General features: G+C 32.5%; 2 protein-coding genes across 3 annotated transcripts; one reads left to right on the top strand and one right to left on the bottom strand.

Moving 5' to 3' along the window:
* Nucleotides 1-1,879: 1,879 nt before the first annotated feature.
* On the top strand, nucleotides 1,880-10,544 carry LOC106100767 (extensin). Its single transcript, XM_013279790.1, has 3 exons — nucleotides 1,880-1,988; nucleotides 9,309-9,506; nucleotides 9,695-10,544. The coding sequence occupies exons 1-3, from the start codon at nucleotides 1,959-1,961 to the stop codon at nucleotides 10,343-10,345; spliced, it is 879 nt and encodes a 292-aa protein (XP_013135244.1). The 5' UTR covers nucleotides 1,880-1,958; the 3' UTR covers nucleotides 10,346-10,544.
* Nucleotides 10,545-10,914: 370 nt separating this feature from the next.
* LOC106100547 lies at nucleotides 10,915-12,382 on the bottom strand. 2 transcript variants are annotated; one of them, XR_001225443.1, is made up of 4 exons: nucleotides 12,347-12,382; nucleotides 11,946-12,014; nucleotides 11,610-11,716; nucleotides 10,915-11,408 (listed from the first exon to the last, which is right to left on the bottom strand). XR_001225443.1 is itself a non-coding variant. In XM_013279417.1 (3 exons), the coding sequence occupies exons 1-3, from the start codon at nucleotides 11,977-11,979 to the stop codon at nucleotides 11,154-11,156; spliced, it is 396 nt and encodes a 131-aa protein (XP_013134871.1). In that variant the 5' UTR covers nucleotides 11,980-12,054; the 3' UTR covers nucleotides 10,915-11,153. The 2 variants fall into 2 exon arrangements, 1 of the variants encoding a protein (XP_013134871.1); XM_013279417.1 differs by lacking the exon at nucleotides 12,347-12,382 and having other exon boundaries at nucleotides 11,946-12,054.
* Between the last annotated feature and the right edge of the window lie 33 nt (nucleotides 12,383-12,415).

A 12,415-nucleotide genomic window follows, 5' to 3' on the forward strand; every position in this document is an offset into this window, starting at 1 on the left:
ATTACTTGCATATGATAAACGTGACCTAAGATAAAGGTAATAAGGGGGTCACAATTATGAGACAAAAAGGACTTTGAGCTTCTTATCTATTGAAATAAATAAACGATAAAGCTAATAATTTGTGTCTTATATACAATGTTTTGTAATACAGAATATCGCAGCAATATTATACACAAAACTACTTATAATTAAAAAAAAAACTCTAGTTAAAATCATTATGCTCCATAATTAAAATTAAAAAAAAAACATACAGACGACTTGAGTACCTCCTTCTTTTAGGAAGTCGGTCAAAAAGTGAATTTCCATTTCGTTACTTCTATAAATTTAAAACTATATAAATGACATTTTTTATAAACAGTTATTTGCGTCCGATAAGAATTAACTAACTGCGGTTTAATTATACTGGGGCCAATTATTCAGTGTCATCATCAATTTAAATTCTGAGTTCTGTTATAAACATTGAACGAAGTTTCTGGATAAAACGCAAATAACGAAATATGGTAAAAATGCGGTGCATGCAGTGCAATGCAAATAAATATACATAAAACAGAATCGTTACAAAATAATGTATTAAAAATATTTTAGTCAGAGAAATTCTATGTGTTTTTATTACAGCACCATCTATATTATGTGTTCGCAAATGAATTTACATATGACGAACGAAAGGAATGATGAGTTACATAAATTCGCCTGTAGATGGCGTTTAAAAAAAATATAAAAGCTTTTGTTTTGTAAACTTTATGCAAAATTATTATTGCAGACGATCTACTATCATTGTAATGCATGCATTACGTTGCATCTTGTCATTATTATAATTAGGAATATCAATATGATTAGCAAAGTTAAAAAGATTTGTTTTGCACAAGTAGGGGCCTGGTGATCCATCACAGGGTGCCAACCTAGCTTGGACTCCAGTCCCCTACCCAAAGGGAAAATCAATAAAGCTATTTTATTTTTACTAGTATTAATAAAAGTCTCATCTTTTAACGATTCCGCTCATTTTCCTACAGAGAATAAGGAATGACGTTAACAAAAGTCTTAAGTAGTAAAGAATAGAATCTAAGTCTAAAGCAATTGATTACTTTAAAGTTAGAAGTTGTATTAATTGTTACTATATTAATAGTGATATATTAGTTATTATAACACTATTATTACTATAATTGTTCGCCTAAAATAATAAATTCAATATCCAAGTTGTACATTTCTCTTCAAAAAATTATGACCGTTTGTGACTAGCCTCCGTATTTGTCGTAAAAAAAACTGTACAATTCATATATTGCGACAACTCGTTAAATGACAGTAATGTCCACCTGTGTAAAAATAAATAGTCTAAAAGTTTTATGGCTTATCACTTAAGTAGGCCAAAGCACAACGTGCTTGCATTCGTTCTCAAGGACTAACAATGAGTTAAAATTGACTAGAAAGCTCTAAATAAATTTAGTTTACGAATTAAGGATTTAAACTAAATGGTAACGTTTGAGAAGGATATCTTTATAACACTTTTTCGCACTTGAGGTAAACTTGGGTAAACTTGAACAACATGAATTGGAAATTATTCTGCGAAATATCTTTGGAAAACCCGAAGGATTGTAAGTGCAAACATTTAATACGAGACATAAATGCACCTTCCCTATTTTTTTTCACTGAACAAAAATTCAACAAACAAAGAAAAATCCTAGAAGAATTCGACAAATATGCGTATATTGGTGTTCACTAGTTAAAGGAATTTACCTAAAATTACCTTAGATCTGCGTAAACTATGCGAAATGCACAATATTTTATTACAGATTATCGCTGTATCGAGTAATAATAAATCATAATATTGTCGGTAAGAGTTGAGTAAGATGTAAACGCGGCGGCCACATCCAGTCAGGGTCAGTTCGCGGGTCGCGCGGCCGGCGAGCGCAGCGCCCTCTCGCAGCCACTCCGCCACGGCCGGCACGCAGAGCGCGCGCAACATGCACTCCTCTATTCTACAATACTCTATTGTAAGTAAAACTATATACTATATCTATACATGCAAGAGAGCTTTTGAAACAATAAGCTTTTAGAGTTATCCAACAATATTAAATATCAATTCCATAAACATATAACTCAATTAATTTGTTTATTATGTCAAGTTTTCTGTATTGTTTGAATTATTAGCCAATGTATTGTTAAGCTAATGATTTGTACAAATAATGTTGAAAAATTAATGTACATATTAATATCTTTAAAGTCTTTATTACTTTCGCTGTCAGAAATAGACATATAGTTTATATATTTCTTTCATTAATTTTATTCTTTAACTTTCGCTGGTGTTTTTTGTCGTTTCTAATAATAAAGAACATAAATCAAATGATTATGCAAATTATGCTTAATTTATTCATTGGAAATTTCGTATGTTTACTTTATTTTTATCTAAAATGTTTGCATTTTTACGAAAATTCAGTATAAAAGCATTTGGATTAAAGTATAAAAATTTCATAATTTTATATGTCTCAATACTTTATTAATTAAATACTATGTTCATCGTTCATTGTTTATTATTAATTTGGTGTTATATTGAATTTGTACAAGAATTATTCACGGTGTAAATCAATGAAGCGTGATAAGTCAGTGACCATTGTTCTCGTGTTCACTTTACAGTAGTACAACTAGAATTGTTAGGGCCCATTTCCACTTGGCCAAAATTTGCACGACTTCGGACGCTGGCGACGAAAATAATACACGATTGCATGAAAACAACGGGCCAGAGTCGCGCGATCATTCGCTAAGTGGAATTTGTATATTAAGATAGAAATGATCTTAAACGAGCAAAAGAGTTCAACGAGTTGTTGTATTATCTTTTAATGAAACTGCTAAATATCGTTCTTCTATTATAAAAACAACCTCAAAAAATAAAAACAATAAAATCTTCATATATTAAAATTGAATTTTAACTATTGGTAAATCACGTATACAAAGTATCTGCGACGAAACAGTAAAAATCTCTTTAAATGGTAGATTTCGTGACAACCACAAATATGGCATAGAAACGACGTGTGTACACGTTAATTAAGTTGTTCTATGAACATACTCGGGCAAACAAACGCACACGACATGTTCTTTGAGAACAATGAACATGCAATGAGACGCCGATGAACTTCCACCACACAATGTATCAATGTTACAAGAACATTGCCATCTTAGAATTATAAGAAAAAAATAGATCTGATCTTTTCTCGCCCTAATTATTTGGAGTACTGTACAAATCTTTTACGTGGGTCCCATTTTCTGTGTTTTAAACGTAGGCAACGTATCTGCAAATGCAAAAGGCAGCGGTAACTTCCTCATATTGGTGAAAAAAGATGGTTTCTTGTTTGCCATCTTATATTGTAAAAAAGTTACTGGTAACTTAATATATAGTTCATATTTATATAATCCAAGCGTTAAGTAAAATAAAAAAAGTTATAAGATCGTAAGAGATGCGTTTTACTATGTTTATCTGACACCAATTCATGAATATACTTGCAATAATTACGGCACTAAATTTTAAATGGACATGTTTTAAAATTATTCAATTTACATTGATCATATGGGATCTCGTTCTGACCGTAAATAGAGCCAACACGAAGATGCAGCCGTTTGATTTATCCATAAATATATACAATTATAACCTAATGTGTCAGAAGTTTGAATATATTTTTTTCTTGCATGCCTGCATAATGAACCGAAAAGACGCTGCCTTTTGATCTAATAATCTCACTTGAAAGTAGATAAAATGTACCCACCACTATTTGAAATTAATAGGTTTGAGTAAACGTAGTTCAATTTGCATTCTATAGCTGGTAAAGAAAGGATCTGCGTAATTGACGCCGACACGAAGTGTGTTTTTTTTCAAAAAATACCAAATCTATTCCTTGATACGAAAGATTAAAGCGTTAACTATTCCATTAGTTTCCATCAATGCACAAACATTCCTTTGTTAACTTTCGCCAATAAATTCTAAATGTTATGACTAATTCGTCGTCGAAAGCGTAGCTATTTGTTATACTGCGTCAGTAAGCTCTTAGCATGCTGCGGCTTGTATCGAACTTGGCAAAGCGGTGAGAAATTTCTTGAGGCTTATAGGCTCGACTGCAACAGGACATTGAACTCTGATTTATTGAGAATGCACAATGATGCGCCATTCGTTGCAAAATTATCTGATCCATTGATCATTCTTTTGTCTTATTTTTTAAACGAATACAAGAGAATTACAATGTATGCAGTAAGTTCGCAAATTCCTGTGTATCTAAGTAAGAATTGATCAATGATTGTGAGACGAATTTATTGCGCTTTTTATAACTGTTATGTAAGATGATTTCTGTTTTTGTGAATATCTTTTTAGTTATGGTAATTATATTTGACATGTAATCGATGTAAGGAAAACAAATGGACACTTATTTTTAATCCGAATTTTTTATAATCTAAGAAACATTTCAAAAAAACAAATGACGGGGTATTGAAAGCATTTTTAAAAAGTATATAAATACGGCTAGCAACCTGGGTTTAAAAAGCGTTAACATGATCTTAAGCATTAGCTTCTAATATTATAACAAAGCACTTACATTAGAATATTAGAGTGCAGTCCTCATTTGTTTGCGGCGTTGACCTTAACGGGTACCAGTTTGTAGCACGTTCCATTTCTTAGACCTTGATCGCAGGCGTGGCCAAGGCTGTCAGCTGTCGAGCGAGCCTCGCCTTTGTGTCACTCATTTCCGGCTACACATTCATTCAAGTCTCCTCATTAAATTTAATTGGACATCAATAATGTTCAATTAACAATATTACCTTAAAAGTTGCGCACAACCTTTGAAAGGTTAAATAAAGAGAGTCATGGCAGTTAAACTGCGAATCTGTGGCTAGTGGCGACTTGAAGTTATCGACCAGAATGACGCCATATTGTTGTAGAAAAATTAACACTAAATGTAACCAAGTATCATGAATGTGTAAAAGGAAATGACACAAACTTGTGTAATGAAACAAAATCTATAATGCCTATGTCCAGTGTTTATGAACTTTATTACAATGTAAAAAAAAAACATTACAATTCAGTTCGGTAATAAGCTCGATATAAGATCATTTTGTACAAAGTACAAACAATGAAACAAAAACAGTCGGTCTAATAATTTAGGTTAAAAATAATCGTGTGGGCGCAGTAACAAGTTACAGTTGTGTTAGCCTTCAAGCCTAAATTATAGCTTTTGATACAAACTTTTCTATGTCCAGTGCACACAAGTTAGGTTACCTTTTACTTTGCGACCGTGTAAGTACAAGTAGTAAAGCTTCGAGAATTATGCCATTTTAAATCTCTTAATTGTTGTTGACTTGTTTAAATGTATTAACTAGCTGTTGCCCACGACTTCGTCCGCGCGTGGTCTACAACAACAATGCAGGTTTAATTACTTTGTGGGAATACTGAATGAGTAAGCTGTTATCCCTAAGGCAAAAAATGATGACGGGAGAGAAAATTCGGAGACACAAATCTTCATCAATCCAGATTTGACTCCTTTGAATTTCCTAACTTATTGAAACACTTTTCTGGGGCGTCAAGTAGGTATATCTTCTTAAGAGATTATTGGATTATTGCAGAGAATTTAAATCTGTTTCGTATTACGATACAAATTTTATATGTATGGACTCCTAAATGAATTAATTAAAATGAGCATTGAAATTAAAAGATGATTTAAGCATCTTGGTCTAAACTATGCATATTTAAAATCGTTACGTGTAATTTTGAAAGGAATTTGTACAAGGCTTTTTAGAACGTTCTTACAGGAAGCTTCTTTTTCATGTTACAATATTAATGTAAATATAATTATAATGTAAATAAGTGTTATTAAGTGCTATTTAAAGTTGTATGTAATTACTTAACTGCCTAGTTGTAACTGCGAAACTTTTAGAATTGATGTTGTAATTTCGAAATATTAGATAAGTAATAATTAACACATTCATATAAATTATTATAATTTTAACTATTACTTTGCATATATTTCAGAAAAGCGTACTTTATTATATAGACTTTATAAAAAATACGGCACTTAATAAGCACTTCATTGTTGGTATTATTTTTGACATCGTGAGAATGTCCTTTATTTGTGACTACCTGTTCCCGTACGGCTTCATCCGCATGAAATAATAAAAAAATATATTTTTTACATTTTTCAAATTCTCAATTGCAAATGTTGCGTAGCAAGAATAACAAATTACCGTTACCATAATAACCTTGCTTCCTAAATGTTGTTGTTTATGGTCCCTTTCCAACATGCAGGTTTTTTCCAATTTGTTTACGTCAAGTTTAAAAACGCGAAAATTCATAGCCTAAAGCGTATCGTACATATAGGACTTTTTATTAAAGAAAGAATTATTCAAAAATAACGTCACTAAGTAGTGTGTGTATACGCTTTGTTATATTACATTGCTATGGCATCAATTGAGCATTTGTAAAAAAAAAAGATTCTTTGCTTAGTATTTAATATCTGTACTTTCAAATACATTTGTTTTCATCGATTAGTGTTAATTCATCTAGTATGCATTTGGTAAGATTTCTCAAATCACAATGCAGTCTCGACGTTCAAATTGCTAGCAAATTGACCCTTTGTTTGAACGTAATTTGTCTGGTGCAAGCTTATCGCATCAAGTGCTCGTGGATTACAGTCTGGAGTGGCATAATGTATTACGATTAGGCAAAGTGTTACAACAAGTCGGCAATGACCTGGCCCCTTCCTTCGGCCATGCGTTTATCTAAAATGTGTGAGAATTTGTATTGTTTTAGTATATCACAAGGACATCTAGCGGAACGAGGTAGATACTATTTTATTATTGTAACTGTAAAACCATTTCTTAAAATATCACTGTATTTTAAATTCGGGCTTTCTCCAAATTGAATTTTTTAATTTAATATCCGTCTAATTACTTTTTTATCGATATCATATATTGAGCCCACTAATAGGTGTAAATAATTATAAAAAAGATTGTAATTATGACAATTAGTTTGTTAGTATTTTATGGTTTTAACTTTTAGTACCAATCCACTTAAGTTAATTAAGACTCCATATTAGTATGTAATTACTGTTGCTACTTTCCCTCCCTGTTGTATAACTCGAGCCAATTCCGCATGACATATCTAAATGTCAAGGCTTCGTTGATTAACCACAGCCGCTGATTCACCCGTAAATAAAAAATACTATCTTACTATTCTCAGTAATCTGTATTGAACAATTGTAATCTATATTGTAGTTAAGATCTCTTACTTATTCTTAAATTAAGTATCTTTTAATATAATAAGTCCAGTAATCGAGATTAAGCGCTCTTTATTTATGGGTAAGATTTTACTTTAAGTAACTTAACTTTTGTTAAGTAATTCTATTAACAAATGAGCTTAACATATAATTATTAATTCTGCCATCGTTTACACTATCATTTACGGTTTCCCATCTACATTTAACCATACCTTAGTTTTTCGTTCGATAACTTCAAGAAGTGCGTTTCCGAACTACATAACTTGAGTTTTACTCCGTTCAATCTTAGGTTGACTAGGTGATGATAAAATAAATGGAAACTTCAGCAACCCAGCATTAAAAAAACACTAAATTACAAGACTAAAGTAAATAACATGATAAAGACATGATCAAAAGGGAGTGACTGAGATGACGTGTGATAGAGTTAGTGGTGGACAAAAACCTGCTGCTCCGACCGTACGGCAGTACGATAAGTAGTAGTATGATGATGATGACAAGACTAAAGTAAATGACTTATGGCTTACAAATATTAAAAACACTACTACTAGCTAAGTGCTGCAATAATAGTTTGATATATTCCTTGTAACATCGACCTTTATGTAAATGCATAGATGTTTTTTATCGTTGCATTTTCTCTGCGGCTAATATCCTTTATGTGCTAATTATCTGTTATTACATGCGGCCTTAAATTTAATGTTTTTGTCTTCCTTTCTATCAATGTTGTATCATACGTGGTGAAAGCAACTAGGTTAATGTTTCGACTAATCTAACTGGCCTCTCTGTAATTACGCATAGTTTCATGAAAATATCATCACTATAAATATTCATGATATTACAGTATTCATACCTTTATTAAAATAATATATGCATTAAAATGAACAAATAATTTCCATTTATTTTTAACCGAAAAAAAACTAAACTTTACACGAAACCGATCTCGGAATTTTTGTCTAAATCGGAAATCGCTTTACTTTTCATTCTACCACCTCTTTTACTTAGATTATTACATCAAAATATGCCAATAAAAACCCTTGCACCTATGACAGAGTATTCATTAAGAATAATGCAACAATGTAAGAAAAACTTAATTTCTTGTTATTCATTCTTTAAATGAAATTTATATACCATTGTTATATCTGTTTATATCATGAACTATGATTAACGTATTTGTGCAGACTTATTACGTTTAATACAAAGACTTCTTGTCTGTTTGTACATAGGAGTATGTTTTATGGTATTCTTGTGTATTTTAATAAATGTAATTTGTAATTAAAAAAATGTATACATTATGTTTCCAAAAATTTAAAGCAATTTAATCTATCCTAGTGCTGGTGGGTCTATAAAGACCTGCCACGCACTGGCGGAAATATCATTGGGGGCGCATTTCGGCCTGCCGCCGCTCCAGGGGAAGAATTGTGATTTTACTTGCCGCAGTAAACGTGTTAATTATAATTGTGTTTTACTTTATAATGGAAGATTTGAATGTTCGAAAAAAAACTGTTTATTTAAAAATGTCTTTCAATAAAGCTCAGTTGAATGATTTGGACTTTCTTATTTTCCCATCTAAGTATTATAAGGGAAAAAATAACAATAAATAAACTACAAAGACAAAGAAAAATATTCAATCTTAGTTTGTGTTCGTCGAATATCACTTGATCATTTTTTCAATATGTGTCACTCATGTACCTGTACAGTCAAGGTAAATTGTAATTGGTCTGGTTACAGCAGACTATAATGCAATTCATATAACTGGTTCTGTAACTGAGCCGAGAAAATTATTGATTCACAATACAAGTAAACTATAGTAGGAAAAGATCAAGAGTATTATTATGTTGATTATATTTGTTTGTTTTAATAAATCTCAATAGTTCGTACTTCACTTACTTAAAGATTATCAATTCCGTTCAGTATAAGTATGTTAATTTCAAAATGTCACCTATTGTTATCCTTTCTCCTCCATTTCTTCAGTTATTGGTTACAAATATAAGTATTTTTATAAATATATTTGAACAGCCAATCATAAATAACAATCCAAATTACTTACACAACGTATACTTCTTCCAGTTGCTGTGTGTAGGCATTGTCACATCGGATCCGTCGCCAGGTCGGATCCCGAAAGTGTACAATGCCCTCATCACCTCCAACCAAAACCTGGAGCCGAGCAAGGCGTTCCCGGTGTACCAGCCAGTGATACACGACGCAGCTTTCACCTTCCCGCTGCAGTCACCTTTCTTCTATGGGCATGAATTACCACTAGGCAATGTAAGTTTTTTATACCATATTTTCTCGTTGCAAAATAATGCACGGCTTTAATGGTTATTGAAACATTTATCGTATTCTATAACCACTGTCATTGGCTATTACTTTCTGTCATAAAATTAAATTCCTCCTTCACATGGTTTGTTTAAATTTGGCACCTATTGTAACAACTTTCTTTTGCGGTATTTCAGGGCTTAATTCCTGCGCCAGCATTCCTGCCAAGAGGGCCTAATGCTATTCCAGAACCGGCACCAGGACCATCCTCTAAAGCACCAGAGGCAGCCGGATCTCCGTCCAGCACAGAACAGCCCGAGTCATCTGCATCTTCTGTAGCCCCTCCAACTGAAATCCCCTCCAATTCCGAACAAGCGGCGCCTTCCGAGTCGAGTACATCCTTACCAAATTCTGCAGACCAGGCTGCTCAGTCACCCCCACCTCCTCCCAGTACAGAGTCCCCAATACCGCTGAACCAATTTGGATTACCACCCCAAGTTCTGCCCATTAGTCATACGTACAATACCATCCCTAATATCCGACACTTTACCTACAGTTATCCTGCATTCCGATTCTATGACCCCTTTGATCCCTTTGGCTTTAATCCGTATGCTGGTTTACCTCCCCTGTACCATCCATTGACGAATGTTCTAGGTCAGTATGAGGCATCGCCATCTGGCCGAGAGCAGATACCTAATTCAGTTGGCTCCAATCCATCTACTCCTAGCCCACCTCCGGAACCCAGTGACCTTAACGTTCTCAACTACTCCCCTAAAGATCCCGAAATCGCTAACGTCCCGCCTCCTCCTCTTCCTCAGGGCGGACTCAAGCCTGATAAACCAGAGTAATACGTTAAAACAAATTATAGTAAACGATAACTAAGTTAGTCATTATTTTCTAATTCATACAAACTCGGTGATCATGTAATCTAATTTTCTCACTGTAATTTTTGTATTTTTGTTTTAACTTTTCTTTTCTTATATAGGACAACGGTTTTTCAATAGTTCATAAGATTATTCGTATTAAAAGTTCCTCGATTTTTTTTCATACGTTTGTATTATTTAACCATTTTTTTAATTTTTACTACTTACAAAATATCTGATTTCAAGCATTAATAACATTGTATACTGTATATAAATTACTTACCTAGTATGTAATTTTTAAATGGGTTTATGTAAACACTCAGAATTGGTAAAATACTTTATTACGATAAAAAATATTAACAAAAACTATCTTTGAATATACATAAGTTATTGCTTCTTTTATTTGTCTTTAATGGCTTTTGCTCGCAATTTCGACCGCGTGGATTTAAAAAATAGTAAGTAGATTTTTTTTTCAGACTATGTTCTTGATCTGTGTCAAATGTTTCATCGAGATCCCTTTAACCTTGGAGATACAAATAAGTGTATTTAAAACAGTGACTGAAATTTTGATCATATCAAGTTGAATGAATAACGAGAAAGGAATGACTGAAATATTGTGTGGTGAATTTTGTCATTATCTTCTGGCTTACAGATATTACAGATAGAAGTAAAAAGCGCACATTTCGTACCAGATGGCGCTGACTCTGTATAGTATGAACTTCGTGCTTAACTTAATGCTACCCTATTATCGTATCGTGAACTCGATAACGATACGAATTTCAACATTTTTGTACTATCCCCACTGTAGTGTCCAATCACTTTTGTTTGGGCCGTAGAAATAAATATCCCAATCTGAGCCGTAGGTAATACCTTTAGGGATGTACCATTCATAATAATAGTAATTCCATCTTTTTTTATCGTAACAGAAAGTTACTCGGGGTACGCAGATTTCAAAATTGTAATACGTGAGACGAAACGCGTTGCTTTCGTATGATGAGGCCCTTAAAATAATGCATGTTGGGATTCTCCATGTATCAAAGAGCCAATCCTGAAAAGACATATAAACGGTAAATAAAGTTAAATTATCCTTATATGCAAATGGGGAAAGAAAACATCTGAAAATCAACAGATAGAAAAAGGAACCAATTACAAATCAAGTTACATAACTTTCTGCTATTAGGAAGTAAGGATTGAATTTGGCTCCAACGTCAATTTCATTAGAATTAAACCAAACTATAGAAATACACACCCTTATAACAGATGCACGCTGTACTTCTTGAACTGTTTTGTGATGTTTTTCGTAATAAATCTTTTTAGGATTCTTGCAATCTCCGAAAACATATTCATTTTTGAAAACTGAAACACAAATCATTCGTTTTCACATAAGTAGATGCCACTTTTTTTATAAGAAAGTCTTTAGTCTCACTGGTAGCATATGAATATTTCGATTCAAAACAAAAAAAATCGTTCTATGTAACTATAAAAAAATAAGATGTATCCTGAAGTTTCTTCAAATTGTTGCTACACAATTGTGTGCGGTTTTGATATAAAATGTATGAAACAAAAACATTTGTGCGGAACTAACCGTGTCCGTCCTTTCCAAAACGTCTGGAGCCCATATCTGCGAGAACATCCCAACACCACACTATGCCAACTAAAATATTTGAAATCTGTATCAATTATTGTTCAAAGAGTCATTTAACAAATATTTAAACACACAAAATATAATTTAAAGGCTTAGAGGATCAGGAAGTAAGAAGAATAGTTCTCAAATGAAATTCTAAAATATTCTTAGATACTTAGATATTCAAATCTGAACATACGAATAATTGGAATATTTATCTTTACTGTTAATGATTTAAATTATTTAATCTCTTTGATACGCCAGAGTCCGCGTTATTCTAAAAATGAACACTTAGATTAAGATTCTATAATGAAATAAGTAACACATAACTTTGAGGATAGATAAAATACTTTTTTACTCACCAACTGTTGTGCAAAGAAGAATAATCCAGCGAAATCTCATGATAGAGTAACGTTTGTGGAGACGTCATT

This window comes from Papilio polytes, unplaced genomic scaffold, assembly GCF_000836215.1.
Source record: "Papilio polytes unplaced genomic scaffold, Ppol_1.0 DF824047.1, whole genome shotgun sequence".
Taxonomy (NCBI): Eukaryota; Metazoa; Arthropoda; class Insecta; order Lepidoptera; family Papilionidae; genus Papilio; species Papilio polytes.